Here is a 27,353-nt window from a genome sequence, read left to right as displayed (position 1 = left end):
ACAACACCCCCTATCTTGGTATCATCTGCATACTTACTAATCCAATTTACCACCCCTTCATCCAGATCATTGATGTACATGACAAACAACAAAGGACCCAACACAGATCCCTGAGGCACCCCACTAGTCACCTGCCTCCAACCCGACAAACAGCCATCCACCTTTACCCTCTGGCTTCTCCCATTCAGCCACTGCTGAATCCATCTTGCTATTCCTGCATTTATACCCAACAGTTTAACCTTCTTAACCAACCTTCCATGAGGAACCTTGTCAAAGGCCTTACTAAAGTCCATATAGACAACATCCACTGCTTTACCCTCGTCAATTTCCCTAGTAACCTCTTCAAAAAATTCAAGAAGATTAGTCAAACATGACCTTCCAGGCACAAATCCATGTTGACTGTTCCTAATCAGACCCTGCTTATCCAGATGCTTATATATATTATCTCTAAGTATCTTTTCCATTAATTTGCCCACCACTGAAGTCAAACTAACAGGTCTATAATTGCTAGGTTTACTCTTAGAACCCTTTTTAAACAATGGAACAACATGCGCAGTACGCCAATCCTCGGGGACTATTCCCGTTTCTAATGACATTTGAAATATTTCTGTCATAGCCCCGGCTATTTCTACACTAACTTCCCTCAATGTCCTAGGGAATATCCTGTCAGGACCTGGAGACTTATCCACTTTTATATTTTTCAAAAGTGTCAGTACTTCTTTTACTTTGAAACTCATAGTATCCATAACTACTCTACTCGTTTCCCTTACCTCACATAATTCAATATCCTTCTCCTTGGTGAATACCGAAGAAAAGAAATTGTTCAATATCTCCCCCATCTCTTTGGCTCTGCAGATAGCTGCCCACTCTGTTTCTCCAATGGACCAATTTTATCCCTCGTTATCCTTTTGCTATTAATATAGCTGTAGAAACCCTTTGGATTTACTTTCACCTTACTTGCCAAAGCAACCTCATATCTTCTTTTAGCTTTTCTAATTTCTTTCTTAAGATTCTTTTTACATTCCTTATACTCCACAAGCACCTCATTTACTTCATGCTGCCTATCATTATTGTAGATCTCCCTCTTTTTCCGAACAAGATGTCCAATTTCCCTTGAAAACCAGAGCTCTTTCCAATTTTTACTGTTTCCTTTCAACCGAACAGGAACATAAAGATTCTGTACTCTTAAAATTTCCCCTTTAAATGTCCACCATTTCTCTTCTACATCTTTCCCATAAAACAAAATGTCCCAGTCCACTCCTTTTAAATCATCTCGCATCTCATCAAAGTTAGCCTTTCTCCAATCAAAAATCTCAACCCTAGGTCCAGTTCTGACCTTCTCCATAATTATATTGAAACTAATGGTATTGTGATCACTGGACCCGAAGTGCTCCCCAACGCATACCTCCACCACCTGTCCCGTCTCATTTCCTAACAGGAGGTCCAGCACTGCCCCTCCTCTAGTAGGTACCTCTATGTATTGCTGCAAAAAACTATCCTGCACATATTTTATAAACTCCAAACCATCCAGCCCATTTACAGAATGTGTTTCCCAGTCTATGTGTCGAAAGTTGAAACCTCCCACAATCACTACCTTGTGCTTACTACTAATATCTGCTATCTCCTTATATATTTGCTCTTCCAATTCTCGTTCCCCATTTGGCGGTCTATAATACACCCCTATAAGTGTTGCTACACCTTTCCCACTTCTCAGTTCCACCCAAATAGCCTCCCTAGATGAGCCCTCCAATCTATCCTGCTAAAGCACTGCTGTAATATCTTCCCTGACTAGCAATGCAACACCTCCACCTCTTGCCCCTCCAATTCTATCACACCTGAATCCCTGTGGGAACGCAGCCTTCATTCTGAGCATGAAAAGTAAAACAACTGAGGAACTCAGTGGTTCAGGCAGTATTTCTGGAGAACATGAAGATGAAGACAAAAAGCTAGAGTAACTCAGCGGGACAGGCAGCATCTCTGGAGCGAAGGAATGGGTGATTTTTGGGTCGAGGCCCTTCTTTACAAATGGTTGGGTGCAATTTTGAGTCAGAATCCTTTACCAGTGTGGAGGTCGAGAGGAGGGGCAGGATAAAGCCTGGCATAGCACGTTGATGCAGGTGAGCGGGGGTTTTGATAGGCAGATATTTGGACAAAGGCCACAGTTGAAAAGACAGAACGTGTGAGACAAAATGCGAAATGTTGCAAATTGTGAAGCTAGAGTAAGGAATGTAGGTGAAAAGGGAGGGATACGTCTGAGCCCAGGTGCGCACAGGTACGAGGGGGTGGGGGAGTGAAGGTTAGAGGGGGTGGGGAAGGGCTGTAGGGGAAAAGAAGAAGGGGGTTTGTAGTTACGTAAAATTAGAGAATTCAGTGTTCGCACCATTGGGTTGTAAGCTACACATGCGGAATATTAGCTGCTGTTTTCCCAGTTTGCATGTGGCCTCTCTCTGGCAATGGAGGAGACCAGGACAGAAAAGTCTGTATGGGAATGGGAAGAGGAGTTAAAATGGTTAGCAACCTTGAGATCCTGTAGGATTTGGCGGACCGAGCACGTGCTCGGCAAAGACTACGAGTCGCCGAGTATATGTTTGGTCTCGCCGTGGTACAGGAGACCACATCAGGAACACCGGATGCAGTAGATTTTTCTAATGTTCAAAATAGACTTCGAGAAATATACAAAACTCCATCCAACATTTTCAGAAGCTATACACACATTCATTACTGTTTGCACAATTTTACCCCACACCCTTGTCGCTAAGCATGCAGGTACAGCAGACAGTGAAGAAAGCGAATGGCATGTTGACCTTCATAACAAGATGAATAGAATAGAATAGTTTCTTTATTGTCATTGTAACATGAACCATGTACAACGAAATTGTAAAATGTCAGCCAGTCAGTGCACCATTCAAACATTTCTAAAAACTAACGATACATACAAGGTAAAATATTTAAAAAAAGAGATAAACAACTAAAATAACTATCATAAAAATAGCACGCATAAACACCCAGCCCTACATCCTTCTGTCGATTTCACAGTCTCTTAGTATGTATCGCCCCTGCGTTCCTTGGCGGCTACATTTAGTGCCTTTATAGCAGTGGGGTAAAAACTGTTTTTAAGTCTGTTTGTCCTTGTCCTTGTAGATCTGTACCGTCTGCCTGACGGTAACAGTTCAAACAGGGAGTGTCCGGGGTGGGAAATGTCCTTTATAATACTCTGGGATTTCTTGATGCAGCGGGAACTGTGTAAGTCCTCCAAGGTAAGGAGAGGGCAGCCGACAATCCTCTGGGCGTTGTCAATGGCCCTCTGGAGCGCTTTCCTCTGAGCCGCTGTGCAGCTGGTGTACCATACGCATACACAGTATGTTAGGATGCTCTCAATGGAGCACCGATAAAAGGACAGCAGCAGTTTCTGAGTGATGTTATTCTTCCTGAGCACCCTCAGGAAGTGCAGTCTCTGCTGGACCTTTTTCAGCAGCGCAGAGGTGTTCACGCTCCACGTCAGGTCCTCCTCAATATGGATTCCCAGGAAGCGGAAATCCGCCACCCTCTCCACACAGTCCCCTCTGATAATTAATGGTACCATGTCCGTTTTATTCTTTCTGAAGTCTATTATTATTTCCTTTGTCTTTAAGGTGTTGAGGAGCAGGTTATTTTCTCCACACCACACTGTCAGCTGCTCCACCTCATCCCGGTAGGCATACTCGTCCCCCCCGGAGATGAGTCCCACCACCGTAGTGTCATCCGCAAATTTGACAATGGTGTTGCTGTGGTGGGCGGGGGTGCAGTCATGTGTGTAGATGGTGTAGAGCAGGGGGCTCAGCACGCAGCCCTGTGGAGAGCCGGTGCTGAGGCTGAGGGCCGTGGATGTATGATGGCCCACTCTGACTCTCTGGCTGCGACCCGACAGGAAGCTATTTATCCACATGCAGGTGGAGTGTGGAAGTCCCAAGTCCCCCAGTTTGTCCACCAGTTTGTGGGGAAGGATGGTATTAAAGGCAGAGCTGTAGTCCACAAAGAGCATCCGCACGTAGCTCCCCCGCTGCTCCAGGTGGGACAGTGCAGCATGGAGGGCTGAGTTGAATATAGGAGCAAATAGGTCATTCTGCAGTTGCACAGAGCACTAGTGAGACCACACCCGGAGTATTGTGTGCAGTTTTGGTCTCCAAATTTGAGGACGGACATTCTTGCTATTGAGGGAGTGCAGCGTAGGTTCACGAGGTTAATTCCCGGGATGTCGGGACTGTCATATGTTGATAGAATGGAGCGGCTGGGCTTGTATACTATGGAACTTAGAAGGGTGAGATCTTGTTGAAACATATAAGATCATTAACGGTTTGGACACGCTAGACGCAGGAAACATGTTCCCGATGTTGGGGGAGTCCAGAACCAGGGGCCACAGTTGAAGAATAAGCGGTAAGCCATTTGGAACGGAGATGAGGACAAACCTTCACACAGAGGGTTGTGAATCTGTGGAATTATCTGCCTCAGAAGGCCAATTCTCTGTATGCTTTCAAGAGAGAGTTGGGTAGAGCTCTTAAAGATAGCGAAGTCAGAGGATATGGGGAAAAGGCAGGAACGGGTACTTAGTGTGGATGATCAGCCATGATCACAGTGATGATCGAGGGGCCGAATGGCCTACTCCTGCACCTATTGTCTATAATCCCTTACCTTATTATTGAGAGGTGTCTCCACCAGACCCTGCCCCCATGTCCAGCAGCAGAAGGATCCTAGACTGTCGCCCTCCCCCTCAGAGCCTTGGCGTTGGCTGCACCAAGCTTCAGTGTGTCCCTCAGCACGTACTCCTGTAGTCTGCAGCGGGCCAGTCGGCAACATTTCCCGAAGGACATCTAGCTCTGCTGGGAGGATCCATGGAGTCATTTCTCTGCAGTGCCAGCAGGACGTTCCGTGCTGACCACCGCTTGATGGACTTATGGTCAAAGGTGTTTTTCCAGAAGAATCTTTCCACCAACGACAGATGGTGCGGTAATGTCCAGCTGACTGGCACATTGAGTGGCATCTGTGCCAGGCCCATCCTTCGCGACAACGGGTACAGGTAGAACCTCAGCAAGTAGTGACACCTGCTGCCCACATGCCTTGGCTCTACATTCCACCTGATGCAGCCACGCACAAAGGTGGCCATCAGGGTGGGGGCAACGTTGGGCACGCTTCTAACCCCATTCTCTGCCGACGTGCATTGTGGCACATCGCTCCCGTTGCAACCTGGACCCCCAGATGAAGTGTAAGAAGGCCCGTGTAATCCCTGTGGCGTAGGAGGGAGGGATGGGCCACACTTGTGTCAAGCACAGCAGCTCTAACCTCACAACTAATGACCAAATTTTTCCCCGTTATATTCCCCACAACTCCAGTTTCTTCCCCGTCTTGGCTATCCGCTCCAGCAAATTCTTGTCACACGCCTCAGCTCCCCAGAACCAGATCCCCAGCACCTTCAAGAAGTCAGGCTTGATGGTGAAGGGGTCAGAAGATCTGTCGGGCCAGTTGCCAAAGAACATGGCCTCACTCTTCCTGCAGTTCACTCTAGCTCCCGTGGCCGACTCAAACTGGTCGCAGACGTTGGTCAATCTGCGGACTGACCCTGGATCCGAGCAGAAGACGGCGGCATCGTCCATGTACAGGTAGGTTTGACCCGAATGCCCCCACTGTCTGGCAATGTCATTCCTCTTATGCTCACATCCTTCCTGATGGACTCTGCAAAAGGTTCAATACAACAGACAAACAAGACAGGGGAGAGAGTGCAACCCTGCCCGACTCCAGACCTGACAGGGAATCTGTCTGATTCGCACCCATTGATTTGGACTGCACTACAGATATTGGTGTGGAGCAGTAGGATCCAATTCCTGATTCCCTCTCCAAGGCTCATTTTGGAGAGCACATCCCTCATGTAAGTGTGCGATATTCTGTCGAAGGCCTTCTCCTGGTCCAAGCTGACTAGGCAGGCATCCACCCATCTGACCTGCACGCAGGCAATGGTATCTCTCAGCAACGCCAGGCTGTCTGAGATTTTCCTGCCAGGTACAGCACAGGTTTAGAGCAGACTTGACCAGGTTGGCGATGGCCTTAGTTTGGATCTTGTAATCTACATTCAGCAATGTGATGTGTTTCCATTTCCTTATATCATTCATCTCCCCCTTCTGCTTGTAGATTACTGTGATGTTGGCCTTCCTCAGAGTCTGACATGCTACCGGCTAGAAGCATGTCGTTGTACATCTCCAGCAGGTCTGGGCCCACCCAGTTCCTCAGAGCCGAATACAACTCGGCCGGTAAGCCTTCGCTTCCGGGAGTTTTATTTGAGTCAACGGAACGGATGGAGCCAGTCAGCTCCTCGAGAGTCAGCAGTTGGTCCAGACTCTCCCGCTTGCTGTCCTCCAAGACCTCCGTGATAATGGACTGGATGTTTTGGGAGGTGATGCTGTCTGTGGCCTTTCTGTCGTACAAACCTGTGTGAAAGGATCGGCAGATCCTCAGCATGTCCGTCTGCGAGGATGTTACCGAGCCGTCCTCTTCCCTAAGGCTGTTGATCACCGAGCTCCTCCCGTGAACCTTATGGAAGAACGTCTCATCCTGCTCCACGTGGCGGACCCCGGATCGGAAGATGATCTTGGAGGATTCAGAAGTAAAGAGCCGAACTTGCCGGCCCTTCATCTCTCTAAGTTCCTGCCTCACATCCACCCCTCTCAACTGCAGAAGGAGCAGTTGCTGCAAATCCGTCTGGAGTTGACACAATCCCCTCTGACACCTGTCTTGCTCTCTGAACCCCTTTGGAGATGAAGAACCTCCTGATGGTCTCCTTGGTTACTTCCCACCAGTGTGTCGGGGAGTCGGCCATCTGCAAGTCATGGCGCCAGGCGGAAGAGGGTACATGCCGCGTGCCTGCCCCTTTTCCGGGGTTACATTCGTGCCCATGTGGTGTTAGAGAGCACTGCCCATGGGAGTGTGTCAGGGAGTAAAAGAGGGGCCTTCACAGTACTCCAACATATGTAGTCCCTCATTAGCTCCTCAATGTTCACTGGGGTCAACAGCTTCACATTTAACTTCCACGTCCCTCTGCCTGCCTTCAGGTCCTCCTGTAGGTGACAGGAAGCCTGAAGGAGGCAGTGGTCAGAGAAGAACACCGGCGTGAGGTCGGTGTGTCTGACCGTGACCACCTTTGACGTGAAGAGGAAGTCTAATCGTGACCGGGCTGAACCGTCCGGTCTCGACCAGGTGAACCGCAACAGGGACCAGCATGAAGTGTCTCTGAAGGCATCGCGCAGCTTTGCGTCTTTGACTGTCTCCATCAGGAGCTTGGAAGTGCTGTCCAGTTTGTAGTCGGCGCTGCCGGATTGTCCAGCCTCATCGATGAGGGGCCGGGACATGGCCAACAGCGGTGGGAGGTGCTGGAGAACGGCCAGCTCCTCGCTCCGCACGGGTGAGGCATACACATTAATCTGCCGGCGCTGAGAGCCATGGTACATTACATCCACCACCATGAGACGCCCCCAACCTCCACGCTGACCTCACTGATGGTGAAGTGAAGGGAAGCAAGATCCCCAGACTGGAAGTGCGACAGCGCTGAGTTAACGGCCACGCTGCTTCCACTGCCCAGTGTGAATGTTGCTCCGTGCTACGCCCATCCTCTGTGGCCCATATTCCTTTATCAACGCACCTCTTGGTACCTGGTTCTTTTGAAGTGATCAAGATGTCAGTCTCTGAGCCCAGGATTATCATTGGTTCCAGCTCTTCTGCTGTATAGAAAGCAATGCCTCACAGGCCCAGAGCTTTGTGTGGATCAGACGTTTAGCACAATGACAGTTACTCATGCTGAGTAAGAAGTGTAGGAACAAGGAACTGTAGATGCCGTAGTCCCCTGCAGTCCTTCTTATTGAGACTGTCACATGCACGTCCTCTAATCTCATCTATTGCATCCGACAACATCTCCAGCTACACAAGAGGAGACTTGAAACTATTGTGAAGTCCCATCACTAAGCAGGTATTTTCTACCCCATTCACTGTGTCCATCAGTCTACTGTTTAATAAATGCATTTTGTTTTTATATAGGAAATCACAGAACTTGCTGAGAAGGGAAACCAGACACACAGTACTGCTCTCTTCCTTAGTCTGGTGATGGAGAAAGACTCCCAGTCTAGGATGGTGATGGGGGAATCCTTTGTGAAAATGCGTAATGAATTGGCAAAATTGGACAAAATGCTGAAAGAAATCCTGGAGCTTGGTATGGTAAAACAACATGAACACAAATCACATTGAAACATTGTAGATTTTACCATGTGGGTCAGAGCTGGTTTCATTAAGGCATTTTGATTTTAATTAGATCCTGATCCACGTGAATTAATGGACATCGCCCCAGGTTTATGTGATGTATCCTCGCAATTGAAAGGTGAGAGATGAAATACACAATCCAAACTATTTAATTGACAGAATTGATTCTGAACCAAGGCTGTTCGCAGGTTGGCAGAATATAACAGCCCAAATATCAAGGGCCAGGGAATTGGATGGATTTGCCTTTTGAGGGGTTTTACACTGCGTCATGATTGTGACTTAACTTGGAATTCAAGCTCGATCTTTTTATAGATATGTGAAAAGAAAGAGATTAGTTAAAACAAATGTAGGTCCCTTGCAGTCAGAAACAGGTGAGTTGATCATGGGGAACAAGGATATGGCGGACCAATTGAATAACTACTTTGGTTCAGTCTTCACTAAGGAAGACATAAATAATCTGCCGGAAATAGCAGGGGACCGCGGGTCAAAGGAATTGGAGGAATTGAGTGAAATCCAGGTTAGTTGGGAAGTGGTGTTGGGTAAATTGAATGGATTAAAGGCCGATAAATCCCCAGGGCCAGATAGGCTGCATCCCAGAGTACTTAAGGAAGTAGCTCCAGAAATAGTGGATGCATTAGTAATAATCTTTCAAAACTCTTTAGATTCTGGAGTAGTTCCTGAGGATTGGCGGGTAGCAAACGTAACCCCACTTTTTAAGAAGGGAGGGAGAGAGAAAACGGGGAATTACAGACCAGTTAGTCTAACATCGGTAGTGGGGAAACTGCTAGAGTCAGTTATTAAAGATGGGATAGCAGCACATTTGGAAAGTGGTGAAATCATTGGACAAAGTCAGCATGGATTTACGAAAGGTAAATCATGTCTGACGAATCTTATAGAATTTTTCGAGGATGTAACTAGTAGCGTGGATAGGGGAGAACCAGTGGATGTGGTGTATCTGGACTTCCAGAAGGCTTTCGACAAGGTCCCACATAAGAGATTAGTATACAAATTTAAAGCACACGGCATTGGGGGTTCAGTATTGATGTGGATAGAGAACTGGCTGGCAAACAAGAAGCAAAGAGTAGGAGTAAACGGGTCCTTTTCACAATGGCAGGCAGTGACTAGTGGGGTACCGCAAGGCTCAGTGCTGGGACCCCAGCTATTTACAATATATATTAATGATCTGGATGAGGGAATTGAAGGCAATATCTCCAAGTTTGCGGATGACACTAAGCTGGGGGGCAGTGTTAGCTGTGAGGATGATGCTAGGAGACTGCAAGGTGACTTGGATAGGCTGGGTGAGTGGGCAAATGTTTGGCAGATGCAGTATAATGTGGATAAATGTGAGGTTATCCATTTTGGTGACAAAAACAGGAAAGCAGACTATTATCTAAATGGTGGCCGATTAGGAAAAGGGGAGATGCAGCGAGACCTGCGTGTCATGGTACACCAGTCATTGAAAGTAGGCATGCAGGTGCAGCAGGCAGTGAAGAAAGCGAATGGTATGTTAGCTTTCATAGCAAAATGATTTGAGTATAGGAGCAGGGAGGTTCTACTGCAGTTGTACAGGGTCTTGGTGAGATCACACCTGGAGTATTGCGTACAGTTTTGGTCTCCAAATCTGAAGAAGGACATTATTGCCATAGAGGGAGTGCAGAGAAGGTTCACCAGACTGATTCCTGGGATGTCAGGACTGTCTTATGAAGAAAGACTGGATAGACTTGGTTTATACTCTCTAGAATTTAGGAGATTGAGAGGGGATCTTATAGAAACTTACAAAATTCTTAAGGGGTTGGACAAGCTAGATGCAGGAAGATTGTTCCCGATGTTGGGGAAGTCCAGGACAAGGGGTCACAGCTTAAGGATAAGGGGGAAATCCTTTAAAACCGAGATGAGAAGAACTTTTTTCACACAGAGAGTGGTGAATCTCTGGAACTCTGCCACAGAGGGCAGTCGAGGCCAGTTCATTGGCTATATTTAAGAGGGAGTTAGATGTGGCCCTTGTGGCTAAGGGGATCAGCGGGTATGGAGAGAAGGCAGGTACGGGATACTGAGTTGGATGATCAGCCATGACCATATTGAATGGCGGTGCAGGCTCGATGGGCCTAATGGCCTACTCCTGCACCTAATTTCTATGTTTCTATATAGTTTACAAACGATTTGGCATTTTCCTTTAATATAATCCACCTGTGACACGTCATGCCTCACACTGTCCTTATAATTCCTTTTAAGTACCCCTGTCACATTTTCTATACCCCTGAAGGCCCCTCTATTATCTTTATTTGCTCTCTAGATAGAGATTGAGATGTTTACACAGAAGTCAGCATGGAAACAGGACCTTTCCATTTACCTGTGTTTGGCACTTGTCCCTTTTAACCTTTCCTATCCATTTACATCCAAATGTATTTCACACACTATAATTGTACCTACCTGTACCATTAGCTTTGCAGATTATTCCAATATTCTAGGTATCATCTCACTAACTCATTGTACAATTGTAAAGTGATTTCCTGACTCCACGACTCAATTCCCACACCGATAAAGGCAAACATGGCTTACACCTTCTTCAATATCCTGCTGACCCAGGTTGCTGCTTTCAGGGAACAATGTACTTTCACCTTTATGTCTCCATTTAACATCACTCTCCAGGCTCTTCCCATTCACTGTGTATGTTTTCGTTTGGTTTAACTTCTCAACCATCATTACTTCACACTTGTCTGAGATAAATTTAATCTGCCATTCCTTTGCCCAATTTCCCAGTTGTCAATGTACATTTGTAACGTTTGACAAACTTCAGTGTCCACAATAATGAACAATTTTAGTGTAATCTGCAAACTTACTTGCTACGCTGCCTTCATACCCATCCACATGTAGCTCCCTGCAAGTGCCAACTCTACAGGTGATAAACAAGGCTTAGCTTCATCGGTGGGAGACAGATTTAGTGTAAAGGTCGGGTGGTCATGTTGCGCCACCAAAGAACTTTAATGAGGCCACTTTTGGCAGTTAATGATTAGAATGTGTAGTTGCAAAAGTGGACTGGGCTAACATTGTATAAAATTCTGGTTGCCCCATTACAGGAAGGGTGAAGGCTTTAGAGAGGGTGCAGAAGCGGCTTACCAGGATGTTGCCTGGATTGGAGAATGTACTCCAGAAGGAATGGTTGAAAAACTTGGATTGATTTATCTGGAGATGTTGGAGGCTGAGGCGCAGCTGATTTTTAGTTTAGTTCCGGGAGACATTTCGGAACAAGGTCCTTCAGTCCACTGAGTCTGCGCCGACCAGTAATCACTCCGTACACTAGCACTATCCTATACATTAGGGACAATTTACTGAAGCCAATTAACCTACAAACCTACACGTCTTTGGCATGTGTGAGGGCACACCCACAGAAAGCACCCGCAGTCACAGAGAGAAGGTACAAACTCTGTACAGACAGCACCCTGATGCTCTGTTGTAACGATGGTTTGCTGTAATAATCAGTCTGTGAGCAGACAGTTCCCCACAAACAGCTGAACTCCACAAGCATTTGCCCTTCTAATTGCCCGCTTGACTTCATTCCTACTCCGTCTGATGCCATCTTCTTTAACCTGACAAAAACCTAATTGGTCATCTATTGTTCCCTTTGCTGTCCTTATCTGTCTTTCTTACTGACATTGTAATCTTGCCGTAATACCTTCCTCAACCTCCAGACCTGTCTTCATTCAAAGTAATCTTAAAATTTAGCATTGTGATCACTATTTCCAAAATGCTCTTAAAGAGCACCAGTCACCTGGCCAGGCTCGCTTCCCAACCCACCAGGTCCAGCATGGTCACTCTTCGAGTCGGACTATCCACATACTGTTTAAGGAAATCTTATTGAATGCACCTAACAAATTCTGCTCCATTTAATACTCTTGCCCTGAATAAATCCCAGTCAATATTGAGTCACCCTCTACAACAACCCTGTTGTTGCATCCTTCCATAATCTGTCTACATATCTGATCCTCTATCTCCCGCTGACTATTAGGAAACCTATAATATCAGAGTAATTACTCCATTCTTATTTTTGAGCTTAACACAGTAGACGTACCCTCTCTGAATACCACCACAACCTTCTCCCTGATTAGTAAAGCAACTCCCACACTTCTTTTACTTTCCCTCTATCTCATCGTTTCAAAACCCAGGCATGTTAGGCTGCCAGTCTGATAACCAAGTTTCCATAACCGCCACAACATCACAATTCCAAGTACTGATCCAGGCTCTAAGTTCATTAGCTTTACCCTTGATACTTCTTGCATTCACATGGACGTTAACGAGGCCTTTAGACTTTAGAGATACAGAAGAAACGGGCCGTTCAGCCCACCAATTCCACGCCAAACAGTGATCTCCTGAACTATCCGACACACTAGCGACAATTTACAATTTTATCAAAGCCATTTCAACAAACATCTACGTATTTGGAGCGTGGGAGAAAACTGGAGCACCTGGGGAAAACCTACAAGGTCACAGGAGAATGTACAAACTCCATGCAGACAGCAGTCGTAGTAAGGATTGAACCTGAGTCTGTGGCGCTGTAAGGTATCAAGTCACTGTGCACTTTAAAAATTCCACCCAGCTAAGGGCCTGTTTCTGCGCTGTATCTCTAAACTAAACTATCAACTCCAGTATGTCCCACTGACTGTTCAGACGTCTCTTATACAATGCTAAGTTCATGTTACGGCTCTCTTCCTCTTAACCGTTAAACACAATTTTCCCTTTATAAAATAGTTATTTAATTCAGGAGTCATTTAGATTTGTTTGTTATAAAGTCAAGTAGTATACAGAAGTCAGAATTATAACCTGTAATTGGTGAATTTGTGGACTGAGGATATGGATTCAGCTTCATCACATGCAATTTCAGAAAAATAATACCAAATAGAATGTTTGGGGCAAGAACACAGACCACCTGGCCCAAATAAAGTGGTCCCGGTGAGAAGCAGCCGTCTGTGACAATGAATTCCATATTCACCATTCTTTGGCAAAAAACAAATCCCTCCTCATTTCCATACTAAAGGTTTGCCTTTTCTGAGGCCGTGCCCTCTGGTTGTACTCTCCCCTTACTGCTAACATCCTTTTCACGTCCACTCTACCATGGCCTTTCATTATCTGATAGGTTTCAAAGAGAACCCCTTCTGTTCCCTCCCCATCACCCTCTACTTTCTAAACTTCAGTGAGGAAAGGCCCTGAGCATCCAAACACTCTCACCCATTAACCGAATCATCCCATGATCATTCTCATAAACCTCCTCTGGGCCCTTTCCAATGTCAGCACATCATCCTCAGATTTTGGTCCCAAAACGGCTCACAATATTCCAAATGTGACATCACCAGCAGCGTACAAATCCTCAGCATTACATCCCTCCTTTTATATCCTAGTCCCTTAAAAATGAATGCTAACATTACATTTGCCTTCCTCACCACTAACTCAACCTGCGAATTAACCCTTTTGGGAATCCTGCACCAAGTCCCTTTGCTCGTCCAATTTCTGGATCCTCTCCTCTATGTCTTTATTCCTTCTGCTAAAGTACATTATCGTACTCTTTGCTACGCTGTATTTAATTTGCCACTGCTTTGCCCACATTTCCACCTGTTCAACTGCTTTTGCAAACTCCCTGCTTCCTCAACATTACTAACCCCTCGTCCTATCTTCCTATCATCTGCAAATTTGGCACAAAGGCATCAATTCCATCACCCAAGTCATGAATACATCAGATGAAAAGTAGTGGACTCAACAACAACCCCTGTGGAACATCGCAGCCAACCAGAAAAGGCCTCTTATATTCCCACTCTTTGCCTTATGTCAGCCAATCGTCTATCCATACTACTACCTTGCCTCTAATATCATGGGCTCCTATCTCATTTAGCACCCTCATGTGCGGCACCTTATCAAAGGCCTTTTGAAAATCCAAAGAAACAACATCCATTGACCCTCCTTTGTCTATCCTTTGTCTACCACACGCGGTGCCTCAGGAAGGCCCTCAGCATCCATAAGGACTCATCACACCCCTGCCACGGTCTGTTTCAACTACTTCCCTCCGGCAGACGTTACAAGGCCTTCTACGCCCGAACCTCCAGACTCAGGAACAGTTTTATCCCAAGAGCTATAGCGGCTCTGAACCGGCCCTAATGAGTGCCCCCCCACCCACCCCCTTTGGACAGTCTCCCTCAGATGGTCACGTCAATCAATTCAGCTTGTTTATTTATTTATGTATTGTATTTATTTACCTTTCTTGTACATCAGTGGAGCTGCACACTAAATCTCGTTGCACTGACGTGCAATGACAATAAAAGATATATTATTATTATCCTGCTTGTTACCCCCTCAAAACACTCTAATAGATTTGTCAGATAAGACCTTCCCTTTACGAAACCATGCTGACATGTGCTTAACATGTGTTTCCAAGTATCTGAAAGCCTCATCCTTAATAATGGACTGTAAAATGTTACCAATCGTAGAAGAGACTAACCGGCATGTAAATTCCTTTATTTTGCCTCGCTCCCTTCTTAAACAGTGGAGCTACATTTGTGAATATCTAGTCCTCTGAAACCATTCCTAATTCCAGTGATTCTTGAAAGATCACTACTAAAGCCTGCACAATCTCTAGAAGAAGGGGTTCGGCCCGAAACGTTGCCTATTTCCTTCGCTCCATAGATGCTGCTGCACCCGCTGAGTTTCTCCAGCACTTTTGTCTACCTTTGATTTTCCAGCATCTGCAGTTCCTTCTTAAACAATCTCAATAGTATCTGTTTCAGAACCCTGGAGTGTAATCCATCTAGTCCATGTGACCGATCCACCTTCAAACCTTTCAATCAGCTTCCCAAACACCTTCTCCTGGGGTCTGTCCCTGCTTGTTGATCAACTCCAATTCAGTTCAAGTCGGGAAAGGATGAAAGCACTTACTTCCCCTCTTGCCTCTTGTGCTGAATTTTTCCAAATGATTTTCCACAAACATTGGGAATTCCAGTTCAATGTTACATATATAACATCCAATACATCCTAATAGATAGCCAATGTCTTGGCCAAACAAATATATAGCTAGAAATGTAAAAACAAGGAACTGCAGATGCTGGATTACCAAAGACAAGAGTTCTGGAGTAGCTCTGAAATATTCATGGAAACATTAAGATTCACGTGTGTAAACTTTAACACTGAATATTGAATTGAGGCATCTAACGTTATGTCATGTTCTGTCTGTTCTCATGAAAGATGTTCAGCAAAAACACAAGGAGTTTCTGCGGGTAGAGACCGAAACACTGAGAGTGAACACGCTCCTCAAGAAAGGTAATGCTAATGGTTTCCAGCTGGTTGATCGATACGTTGAGCTCACGGTCATTTCTACTGTTCGAGATTGGGGAGTGGTGGAACATGAGCTGCTGGCAAGAGGCCGAGAACATGAAAAGTGGAGAGAGAAACATCTCCAGGGAGAGCTGGAAAAAATCCGGACTGATCAATTGGTCCAGAGCAGCTTCTCTCAGAACAAATTAAAAACTGGGAATTCGGCAGTGGTGGCCGGAGTTGCGGGGATTGGTAAAACAACAATGGTGCAAAAGATTGTTTATGACTGGGCCACAGAGAAAATATACCAACACTTCCAATTTGTCTTCATTTTCAAATTCAGAGATTTAAATTCCATTAGCTGTCGAATAAACCTGAACAAACTGATTCTGGATCAATATCCTTACTTTAGGAATCTCTTGGAAGAGGTCTGGAAGAAGCCAGAGAGACTGCTGTTTATATTTGATGGTTTGGATGAATTTAAGGGCAGAATCGATTTTGCAGACAATCAGAGAGACACAGTAGAAACTCAGCACATATGCACAGATCCTGAGTGGCGGTGTGAAGTGTCTGACATTGTGTATGGCTTAATCCAGCACAAGCTCCTCCCAGGCTGTTCAGTGCTAGTGACCACCCGCCCCACTACGTTACATTCATTGGAAAAGGCGGAGATCGGTGTCTGGGCTGAAATCCTGGGATTTGTTGGAGAGGAACGAAAGGAATATTTCAACAAGTTTTTTGAAGATCAGATGGTGGCAGCAACTGTTTTCAAACACGTGGAGAAGAACGAGATTCTGCACACCATGAGCTACAACCCCTCATACTGCTGGATCCTCGGCCTTGTACTGGGCCCCTTCTTCGCACAAAGACACGGGGACCTGCTGCAAGTTCCCAAGACCATCACCGAACTATATTCCTACTACATTTACAACATCCTGAAAAACCACGGTTGTGAAAATGAGAGCCCCCGTGAGGTGCTACTGAGGATTGGTCAGATGGCCTACATAGGAGTATCCGAGAAGAACATTGTGTTCACAGATGGAGATTTGATCAAGTACGATCTCCAGCCTTCCCAGTTCCTCTCCGGTTTCCCGATGGAACTTTTGGAGAGAGAGGATTCTGCCCGGAGTGGGGCATACACATTTCCTCACCTCACTATCCAAGAGTTTGTAGCTGCACTTGCACAATTCCTGACTCCAGATCCTGGAGATATCGTGAAACTCCTCAATGAAGCCCATAGCAAGGAAGATGGGCGATTTGAGGTATTTCTCCGTTTTGTTGCTGGTCTCTCCTCACCAGGGTCATCTCGGCGACTGGAGGAGTTTCTGGGCCCATTTCCTCATCAAACTACTGTCCAAGTGATTGACTGGGTGAAGGAGGAGGTTAAAAAGCAGATTGGAAATGCATGGAGTCAAACTGGTAAAAGGAGTTTCCTAAATGCATTGCCATTCCTTTTTGAGTGTCAAAATAGTAGCCTTGCGCAGGATACACTGGGATCCATTCAAACACTGTCATTAATTGGAATACGACTAACCCTGATTGACTGCGCCGTGCTGTCTCGTGCGATTGGCCTCTGTGACACAATAAAACATCTCAATTTGTGGGGCTGCCACATTCAGTGTGAAGGACTCCAGCAACTGGGACCCGGGCTCCACAAATGTCAGGAATTGAGGTAACTGCTCATTTCTCTTTTGCATTCAATTTTAAGATTGACCCACTTTGTTGTTTGTGATGGAAAAGAAACAGTTTGAATAAAATGTATGAAAGAATACTCTGAATATTTGTGCCAAATAACCAGAAGCTTTTATAGTAATTTCTGTCTAAATGGCTTCTTGAGAAGGGCAGTTGAAAACATCATCGGATAAGTTTTTTTTAAAAAGCCATTGATTTCATTGTAATCAATAGCATTTATTGCCGTTTCCCACTTTTATTGCTTTCCCACACGTCCATTGAGCAGGGAAATTACACTGGCACCTAGGCCAACACTAGTGGCAGCAGTTGGTGTGTTGATACATCCTATCCTTTTCCTGAGGAAGGTCAAGCAACAGATTGTCCAGTCGGAGATTCATGCGATGTGCCAGGTTTAAACCCCTGTCCCATTTTCACAACCTAATTGGCGACCTCTGCCGAGTTTGCACATGACTCGTACTCGCAGCATGGTCGCCACGAGGGCGTAAGAGTTCTTTGTAACTCTTCCTCCTGCTCGTGAGTGGTCTCCGCGTACTCGTGGCCTCAAGTTGGTCGCGCCGTTTTTTCCAGCCTGATAAAAAATGTCCACGAATAATTTAAAAAAAGGTTGGCATGGAAAAAATTGTTCATTTTTACTCGTAGGTAGGTCGTAGTAGGTTGTGATGGTAGTCGTAGGCTGGTAACTGGCCCGAGAAAAAAAATGCAAACATGACGTCATTTTATCATGTGATCATTTTCCACTCGTAGCTAGTTGTAGTCGGTCTTAGGTGTGGAAGACTGAGGTCCAGGGGGGGTCATAGGTGATCGTAGACATAGTCGTAGGAAGTCGTAGACATAGTTGTAGGAGGTCGTAGACATAGCCGTATGAGGTATTTTACTTCAGCGATTCAACAAGACCTTGACATTTTTTTTCAACTCGTCTAGGGTCTTCTAAACTCGTGGATTAGGTCGTCCAAGTGGGACAGGCCCTTTACTTTCAGAATAACCTTCCAGTATTACAAATTTGGCCAACTTGGGGGCGACATCTTTAAGGGCAGATGCTTTCCTGTCCTAGGCTTTTGGATACAAAGCATACATAGCTTTTTATACTACTCTTTATCTACATTCACCTTCACTCCCCCCACGCCCCCTCCCCTCCCCCCAACCGCACTCAAATCTACATCCCATGCTTCGTGAGTTAAAAAGATAAAGGATTTCATGATTACTATGATGTATATAGAGTGCTGTATGTGATGAAACATGTGAATTGTACAATTTCATGTAGGTACAATGCTGAATTGCACAACCCTTTCCTTGATCGTGGTTGCTAGGCAACATCCAGGCAGAGGCTCACATAATGGTCACTTTAATTGCAACTGCTTATTGAGATTGATATCCAGTTTCAACCAAGTTTCAGTGAGACCCCTAATCAGGGCTCGAAATTAGCGGTTGCCCGGGTGCCATTGACCACCCAAAGTGCAGCCGGGCAACCTAAACACCGATTCATTTTGCCCGGCTTGGCAAGCAGATACTGGTTTATACTGATAGACACAAAAAACTGGAGTAACTCCGCGGGTCAGGCAGCATCTCTGGAGAATAGGAACGTGACGTTTCGTGTCGGCAGCGGCGGCGGCTGTATTCCTATAGTATCTTTGATTGCGTGGTAATGAAGGGTCGGAGCGAATGACAGGCCCCGAACAGCGGCAGCAGCTGCCGCGATAGCGGCTCCACCGCCTCCTCCTCCCGCAACCCGCCCGGCGGAAGGAGGCCTCCCTCGCCCTCACTCCCTCCCTCCTCCCGGCCTCGGCGTGCGAGAGGGGATGTTTTAAAAGCGCCGTTGGTGGATTTGCAAGCAGCGACCACTATCGCCCTGATAACGGCCACTGCTTGCAAATCCGCCAACGGCGCTTTCTAAACAACCATTCTCGCACGCCGAGGCTGGGAGGAGGGAGGGAGGGAGGTTTCCTTCCGCTGTCTGAAGCAGCTGCACGACAGATCCTATAGCTATAGGATCTTTGAGCTGCACCGCTCGGCCCAGCACGTTGCTGTTGGCTGGCGGAGGATGGGAGGCGGTGGCGAAGATATCCCAACCGTTTCCCCCTTGGCGGCGGCACTTTGGCGTTGGCAGGGACGGCCAAGGCAGCGGGGTGATGTTGTCTGAGGAGCGCTGACGTTCATTCCTCCCCATCTCCTCTGCCCCTTCCCCCCCCCCCCCCCCCCCTCTCTCTCTCTCTTGTACGCCCCCCTCCACCCCTCTTATCCTGGGACCCCTCCTCCGTCCTGCACAGATCCCATTCCCTTCTCTATTCAGTCCTCACTGACATCCCCTGTGCTCCCCTCCCCATCTACCCCCCCCCATCTATCCATCACCCTACCCACCTCGCATTGATTCTCCTACCACCCCCTCCCCCATCCATCCTACACTGGCCCCCAATTCATCCTGTACTGAAGGTACACAAAAATGCTGGAGAAACTCAGCGGGTGCAGCAGCATCTATGGAGCGAAGGAGATAGACAACGTTTCGAGCTGAAACCCTTCTTCTCATCCTGTACTGACATCCTGAAACCCCTTCCCATCCATCCTGCACTTTCCCCCCATTCATACTGCACTGATCATCCATTCATCCCGCACTGACCCACCCTCCATTTACCCTGTACCAATCCCTCCATCCATCCTGTAGTGATCTCCCCATTCATTTTTTACTGAAATCCCATTCATCCTGTACTGATCGCCTCATGCATCCTGTACTGATCCCCTCATGCATCCTGTACTGATGCTCTCATTCATCCCGTACTGTACCCCCATTCATCCTATTCTGATCCCCTCATTCGTCCTGTAGTGATCCCCCATTCATCCTGCCCAGACCCTCCGATCCACACTGTCCTGACCCCCCCCCCCCATTCATCCTGTACTGATCCCCCCCATTCATCCCGTGCTGATCCTCCACCCATCCATCCTGCACTGATCCCCCCCATTCAAGAAAAATGGGGGGAACAGTCTGAAGAAGGGTCTTGATCCGAAACGTTGCCTATTTCCTTAGCTCCATAGATGCTGCCTCACCCGCTGAATTTCTCCAGCATTTCTGTCTACCCCATTCATCCTGTACTGATCCCCTCCCCATCCATCCCGTACTGATCCCCCCCCATTCAACACCACTGACATCCCCCGTGCTCTCCCCTCACAATTTTACCTACTCCAACCAACCCCCCCGCTCCCATCTATCCACCCCGCACTGATTTGCATACCCCCGACCCTATTATGCTTCATGGTCTTCAGAGCGAACATTGACTATGTTTGATAACGGAATGCAATCAAATGTGTTTTAATTCCCAGTGTTATTATTTGTTTGACACCTTTAAACATATTACCAAAAGAACATTTGCTGTAGTTATGTCCTTTGGCCATCTCTTGTCAGTTAGTGTAATGTTTAACCTGTCAGATGGATATAGTCGGTTTTAACAGCTATTATCATAAAATGCCTTTAGAAATTTCCTTGCAACCTGTATATTTTGTTATGGATAAATTATGTGGGAAGCCAGAGTGTTTCTGTGTCAATAGCAATAACGACCCATGCTAAGGCCATGTCATGATAATTTTCGGTCCTTCACAGAAAACATGCTTGCATCAATCTGTAGTGTGCATGGTGAGCCATGGTCCAGGATTTATTGACACAGGTTGATCATATGCTGAATAATCCAACCACATTTATTTTGGAAGTGGAAAGAACTATTAGAAATTGCATTAAAAAGAGTTGAGATTCTGTATTATAATTTTGCTGCATGTCATTGTGGTATATATCATGTCTTGATTGGTGAATATGTTTAGTTTGTGAGTTATTTGAAGCAGAAATAATATGTGAATGTAGACAAAAGTGCTTGAGAAACTCAGCGGATGCGGCAGCATCCATGGAGCGAAAGAAATAGGCAACGTTTCGGGCCGAAACCCTTCTTCAGACTGATGGGTTTCGGCCTGAAACGTTGTCTATTGCCTTCGCGCCATAGATGCTGCTGCACCCGCTGAGTTTCTCCAGCACTTTTGTCTACCTACGATTTTCCAGCATCTGCAGTTCCTTCTTGAACATAATATATGAATGCTTCATTGAGCATAATTCTGAGTGGTAACTACGCACTTCGTCCGAGCACATTATCGCACACGTCATGCAAACCGTCTTAAATGACGGCCTAAACTGTAATTTGGCAACCTAAAAGCTGTCAAGGTTGCCTGGCTGGCAACAGTGTAAAAAAGTTAAGCGAGAGCCCTGCTAATGCTGTCTTGGGCAACATCTTGGGCTGATCTAAGTTAGCCCACTATCCACTCCAACACATTAACTGCCTTGACACATTGTCCCTTTACACTACCCCTCCCCCCCCCCCTCCTGGCCACACCTTGTCCATTAGTTGGAACACACATCAATTGGTACAATTCCTTCCGGTTGATCAGGCCTTAGGCATCTCAATATATGTCCAATTCATCTGTGTGGCTCTCGCACCCCACAGTTCCCCATTTATAATGATGTTGGCTGCGCCTCCTCCCTCCCTCCCCCCCCCCATATCTGAGTGTGGGTAGGTCTGGCCCCCTCTCCCTGTCCTTCACTTAGTTCTATTTTTCCCCCTTCTTCATGCTACTTCACAATTGGCAGGGAGTGAGTTTTTCTGTTAAGCAGTATCCTGAAGAAATTATTGACCTGCATCAATAAATAGTTGGGTAGTGAGGGGAAATCTGATCATTCATTTGTCAAAGGATGAGAGGGCATCTCATTGAAACATATAAGATTGTAAAGGGCTTGGCAGGAAAGGGGCAGAGGCAGGAAACATGTTCCCGATGTTGGGGGAGTCCAGAACCAGGGGCCACAGTTTAAGAAAAGGAGTAAGCCATTTAGAACGGAGACGAGGAAACACTTTTTCTCACAGAGAGTTGTGAGTCAGTGGAATTCTCTGCCTCAGAGGGCGGTGGAGGCAGGTTCTCTGGATGCCCACAAGAGAGAGGGCTCTTAAAAATAGCTGAGTCAGGGGATCTGGGGAGAAGGCAGGAACGGGGTACTGATTGGGGATGATCAGCCATGATCACATTAAATGGCGGTGCTGGCTCGAAGGGCCGAATGGCCTACTCCTGCACCTATTGTCTATTGATTTATTTTTTCTTGAAATATCCAGGTAAGAGAAAATGTATCAGACATGAGATTTGAATTCTGAAGTCTGAAGAAGGGTTTAGGCCCGAAACTTTGCCTATTTCCTAAGAAGGGCTTGTTGGTATAGATGCTGCTGCAACCGCTGAGTTTCTCCAGCATTTTTGTCTACCCATGAGATTTGAATTGGTTTGTTTCTCGCTGTTTGTATTTAGACTGGAGAACAATGCATTGGGAGATTCCGGAGTGAAACTGTTGTCTGTGGCTCTGAGGCACCCTGACTGTAAAATACAGAAACTAGGGTAAGTAGCAGACTCTGAGAGGAAGTGTACAGTTATTGGGTGTCTGACACTGGACATTAATACGGGTTCAACTCTCTTGTCCGGCATTCTGTGGTTTTGGATCTGTCCTACAGTTTTGCACAAATTAAATTCTAGCTATGTTCTGGTTAAGATCTAAAATCAACTGAAATTTACACTCGCCAGCTTACGCAGTAAGCGCGTTAGGTAAACGCACTTACAATTCACAATAGGTGGCCCCGTTTCCTGAATGACCTTTGTCATTGCAACAGGAGGCTGGCGATGGCTTCCTGTCTGCTTCATGGTTATATAAGCATTGCCTGGGCTCACTGCTCCTTCAGCTTGGGCCACTGTTGGTGCGACACTGGGAAGGTGAGGGAGGCAGTGGAGAGCAACTCCTGGCCTAGTTGCTGACATTACGTGTCCTTGAGATTCTTGAAAGGCGCCCATAAATAAAATTTATTATTATTATTATCTTCCACAAGGTGCTCCAGCGAGCTTTCCTCTCACCTGCTGCCGCTTTTTCAGCTCCTTCCTCCACCCCCTACTCATCCTCCTCCTGTCACTGTCCACTTTGCCTCTACCCCTTCCACCGCCGACTTTCCTCCTCTCCCAGAGAAGCCAATATATTCCAAGGTGGAGATAGAGGAGGAGGTGACGGTGGAGGGGAGAGCGGACAAAGTGACGGCCGACAGGAAGACGTGGAAGCAGGGTAGAGGAGAGGGAGCCCCATGGTGACCGAGCGCATCCTGTCGGTGGAGGCTCCTGAAGAAAGAGCTGTCAGCCAGGGGCTACAATGTGAGCGGCAACAACAGCTGTTGTCAACCGGACGTCGCGGCAGCTGGGAAAGAAGGGCTCGTAGGTGCAGACCATTAGCACCCGGTTTTAAGGTGGAACCACAATCTGCTGGAGCAACTCAGCAGACTTAATCAGTCTGAAGATAGATCCCGATCTGTAACATCAACTATCCATGTTCCCCAGAGTTGCTGCCTGACCTGCTGAGTAACTTCAGGACTTTGTGTCGTTTTGTATCAACCAGTAATAGCAGTTCTCTTTCTACCTGGTTTTACGGCGTTTCCGCCGTGTAAAATTCGACTTGCATAAAGGTTTGCGTACAATGGGAGTGTCTGAACTCTGTAATATGACTGGTTAGCATGCAACAAAATATGACAATAAACTAAACTGTACCTCATTAATCTCCCAGTGCAACTTTTGTGATCTCATCGGACAACTTCCTGATTTGCCAAAACTTTTGGGTTACAAACAGTTCTTAGGAATGGAACCCCCAACAACCCCTGGAGTGTCCTTTACTTAAAAAAAAAACAGTTCTTTGGCTCGGGGTAATGATCAATCAGGCATCAGAGTGATCCGCTATTTTTCTGTGGGCAAGTCCCAGTCAGGTCCCAAGAACTCCGGCAAGATTAGTCATTGTGTTGATAAACATTTGGGATTGTTTCCAGTCTTTCTGTATCCTTCATCCTCTCTCTCTCTCTCTCTCTCTCTCTCTCTCTCATTTCCAGGCTGAGAGATATTGGTCTCACAGATTCTTGCACAAACTATCTCATCTCTGCACTCGGTACAAACCAATCATTGACTAGTCTAGACTTGGGGAAAAACTCCTTAACAGACCGATCGGTCCCCGCTCTCTGCTACCTGACACGGATGCTCCCAAGTCTGACATGGATCGGGTGAGTGTTTGTGTGAGCATTTAATGTAACAAAATATCAGTCGATCCGTGAGCTTTCCTGGTGTTGAAATATTGATCATGGCCTTTGTTATAGACACTGTTGTGTGATCTGCTAATTCCCTCCTTGTTTTTCAATCTGTTTCAGGCTGTGGGAGAATGAATTCAGTCGAGGTGGAGAGAATCAGCTGAAGTCTCTGCAGGGAACTAGACCTGGACTGAGTGTGTCTTTGTGAACATCTCAATGTATATCTGTCACCACCCTTGGGTTGGCAATGGGCCTGGCCTGTTTCCTGCCCTCCCCTTTGAAGGTCTACACTTTGGATTTAGAATCCAATGGTTCCATCGGTTCCCAGGCGGACCCGAACTTGTAGTAACGGCAAGAGGTGGCTCTGCCATGTCACTCAGCTGCTGATCCACACCACATTGCCTCTGCCGTTTATCGGGCTGGGTGTCCATGGTGGGAACTGGAGAATTGCAGACAGGAAGAGCCCAGGGGGGAGGGAGTTTCAGAGACCAATAATAGCATTTAGGGTTCTCTGGGGACAAAAAATGTTCAGAGCAATCTCCATGCTGAAGGACGTTTGTCTCACAGGTTCTTGCACTGAAAATCTTGCCCCAGTTCAAACCACTCACTGATGGGTCTGGACGAGGGGAACAACTTCTTCAGACCGATCTGAAGAACATGTGGCATGAAGATTTACTCCAGTCCATTCAATGGCCTGACCACATAGTATTAATATTTCAAATATCTCGATAGTTGGATCTGTTGCGATTCCTGAAATTGTGATTTGAGAGCCAGCAGTGCCCCTCATGCAGAATAACAGTGACAAACTGGACAAATTGTTCAAGCCTTCACTCATTGTCAGATATTTGTTAATTGTTTGCGATTGTATCTGAAGTATGAATAATTTATTAAACCATGGATTGGCAAGTTCCTCAGCTTTCAGATTATAAATACAATGGTGAAATCAGTAAATTACTGTCAGCTGCTGTCTTGCTGTCTGACCTATGATGGCCTTCATGAACGTGACCTTCAATCAGTTTGTGGAGTTCTGGGTTGCTCCCAGCTCTGATGTTCAGACTCTCCCTCCCCTTTCCCCACCCTCATCCCCCCACCCCCACCCTCTCTCCATTCCCCACACCCCTCCCCATTCTTTCCCTCTCCCACCCCCCTTCCGTCTCCCCATTCCCCGCCGCCACCCACCCTCCCTGTCGAAACTGCCCGCTCCCCCTCCTTCCTAAACACTCTGCACCGCGATCACTAAAGCAGGATCCTCACCGGGCGCCTCCGACCGTTGGATGGGCGTCACCGTTGAGCGGGAAACCCCTCACAAATGGGCAGGACCAAAGATACTAGAGGAGCTAGTATCTTTGTTGTAAAGCCGCACATTACATTCCTGGTTTTATATTCTAGTCCTCTTGAAATAAATGTGAACTGGAAGTTGCCTTTTTGACAAGAGAGGTTATAGCAACAGTGCTCACCGAGGATATTCTTGGGGATCATCCAGAGAGGCTATATGTATGCAAATTAGTACCAAGTAGGGGATGATGGCTTTGATGGGACGGTTGAATGTCTGCAGGAATTAGAGGTGTTTTGGCAAATCGCAGATCACTATGTATAATAAGGTATATATTGGGGTGGGAAATTGCAACCTTCACGTGGTCCACCTTGTTTCCATTAATACAATCAACGCGACGTGAACAAATAGAAAATAAAATAGAACAAGTTGTCTTACAACTTTAGGCTGTGCACTCCATACGCAAGAACAAGAAAGGGTGTATTATACCCCATTATATTAGCGGGAGTTTAACTTCCTCAATGTTGACTGGGTCACCCATAGTGCCAAGGACTTGGACGGGGTGGAATTTGTAAAATGTAATCAGGAAAGCTTCCTTAATCATTGTACAGAGAGCCTTGCTAGAGAGGGGTCAACACTGAACCTACTCTAAAGGAACAAGATAGGGCAAAGTGTGAGTGGGGGAGCACCTTGGGAACTGTGATCAGGAGTCTACATAGAACAATACCATATAACCATATAACAATTACAGCACGGAAACAGGCCATCTCGGCCCTACAAGTCCGTGCCAAACAACCTTTTTCCCTTCGTCCCGCCTGCCTGCACTCATACCATAACCCTCCATTCCCTTCTCATCCATATGCCTATCCAATTTATTTTTAAATTATACCAACGAACCTGCCGCCACCACTTCCACTGGAAGCTCATTCCACACCGCTACCACTCTGAGTAAAGAAGTTCCCCCTCGTGTTACCCCTAAACTTCTGTCCCTTAATTGATTGATTGATTGATTGATTGATTATACCTTTAATAATCCTTTACAGGAAATTACAGTGCCACGACAGCTTCAAGACAGACATAACACCACACATTTCCTCAAATAGCTTCCATACTTAACAAGTTAAAATACAAGTTAAAATACAATTAATGAAAAATAGTGCAGTTATTTATGCGCATTATATAACCTTATAGCAGCTGGTAAACAGGACTTCCTATGCCTTTCAGTTTTGCACATTGGTGCAATCAGTCTCTGACTGAAGATGCTGCTCTTGATCACCTTCAGGGCATGGAGTGGGTGAGTGGGGTTGGTCATTATTGAACCCAGTTTGTTCAGAGTTCTGGCCTCTGCCACCTGCTGGACCGTTCGTTGCTCAGCCCCGACCACTGAGCCGGCCTTCCTGATCGGCTTGTCCAGTCTGTTTTTGTCCGCTATGCGGGCGCCATCTCCCCAACAGGCCACAGCAAAAAACAGAGCACTGGCCACCACTGAATGGTAGACACTGCACAGTAGGGGTTGGCAGATGTTAAATGACCTCAGCCTCCTTAAAAAATACAGTCGGCTTTGTCCCTTCCTGTACACCGCCTCCATATGACACTTCCAGTCCAGCTCACTGTCAAGCTGCACCCCAAGGTACCTGTGGTTAGCGACCACCTCCACCTCAGTTCCCTTAATGGTGATTGGTGTTGCTTGAGTCCTCCTCCTCCCCCTC

At 46.5% G+C, this 27,353-nt stretch overlaps 1 protein-coding gene across 3 annotated transcripts in view; it reads left to right on the top strand.

The window, feature by feature from the left end:
* LOC116966577 (NACHT, LRR and PYD domains-containing protein 3-like) overlaps nt 1-25,281 on the top strand; it is a 36,081-nt gene extending 10,800 nt beyond the window's left edge. For 2 of the 3 annotated variants that reach the window (XM_033012969.1, XM_033012967.1), the window contains 6 exons: nt 8,056-8,227; nt 8,327-8,392; nt 15,499-17,239; nt 22,576-22,662; nt 24,180-24,347; nt 24,492-25,281. In XM_033012969.1, coding sequence (XP_032868860.1) covers nt 8,056-8,227; nt 8,327-8,392; nt 15,499-17,239; nt 22,576-22,662; nt 24,180-24,347; nt 24,492-24,579 — 2,322 coding nt within the window. In that variant the 3' untranslated portion in view covers nt 24,580-25,281. The remainder of the gene's footprint in view (nt 1-8,055; nt 8,228-8,326; nt 8,393-15,498; nt 17,240-22,575; nt 22,663-24,179; nt 24,348-24,491) is intronic. The other variant, XM_033012968.1, reaches the window with a different exon arrangement.
* The last annotated feature ends 2,072 nt before the right edge of the window (nt 25,282-27,353 follow it).

The sequence above is a fragment of the Amblyraja radiata genome, chromosome 37 (assembly GCF_010909765.2).
Source record: "Amblyraja radiata isolate CabotCenter1 chromosome 37, sAmbRad1.1.pri, whole genome shotgun sequence".
In the NCBI taxonomy this organism is placed as follows: Eukaryota; Metazoa; Chordata; class Chondrichthyes; order Rajiformes; family Rajidae; genus Amblyraja; species Amblyraja radiata.
This window is presented reverse-complemented; position numbering and strand designations above follow the sequence as displayed.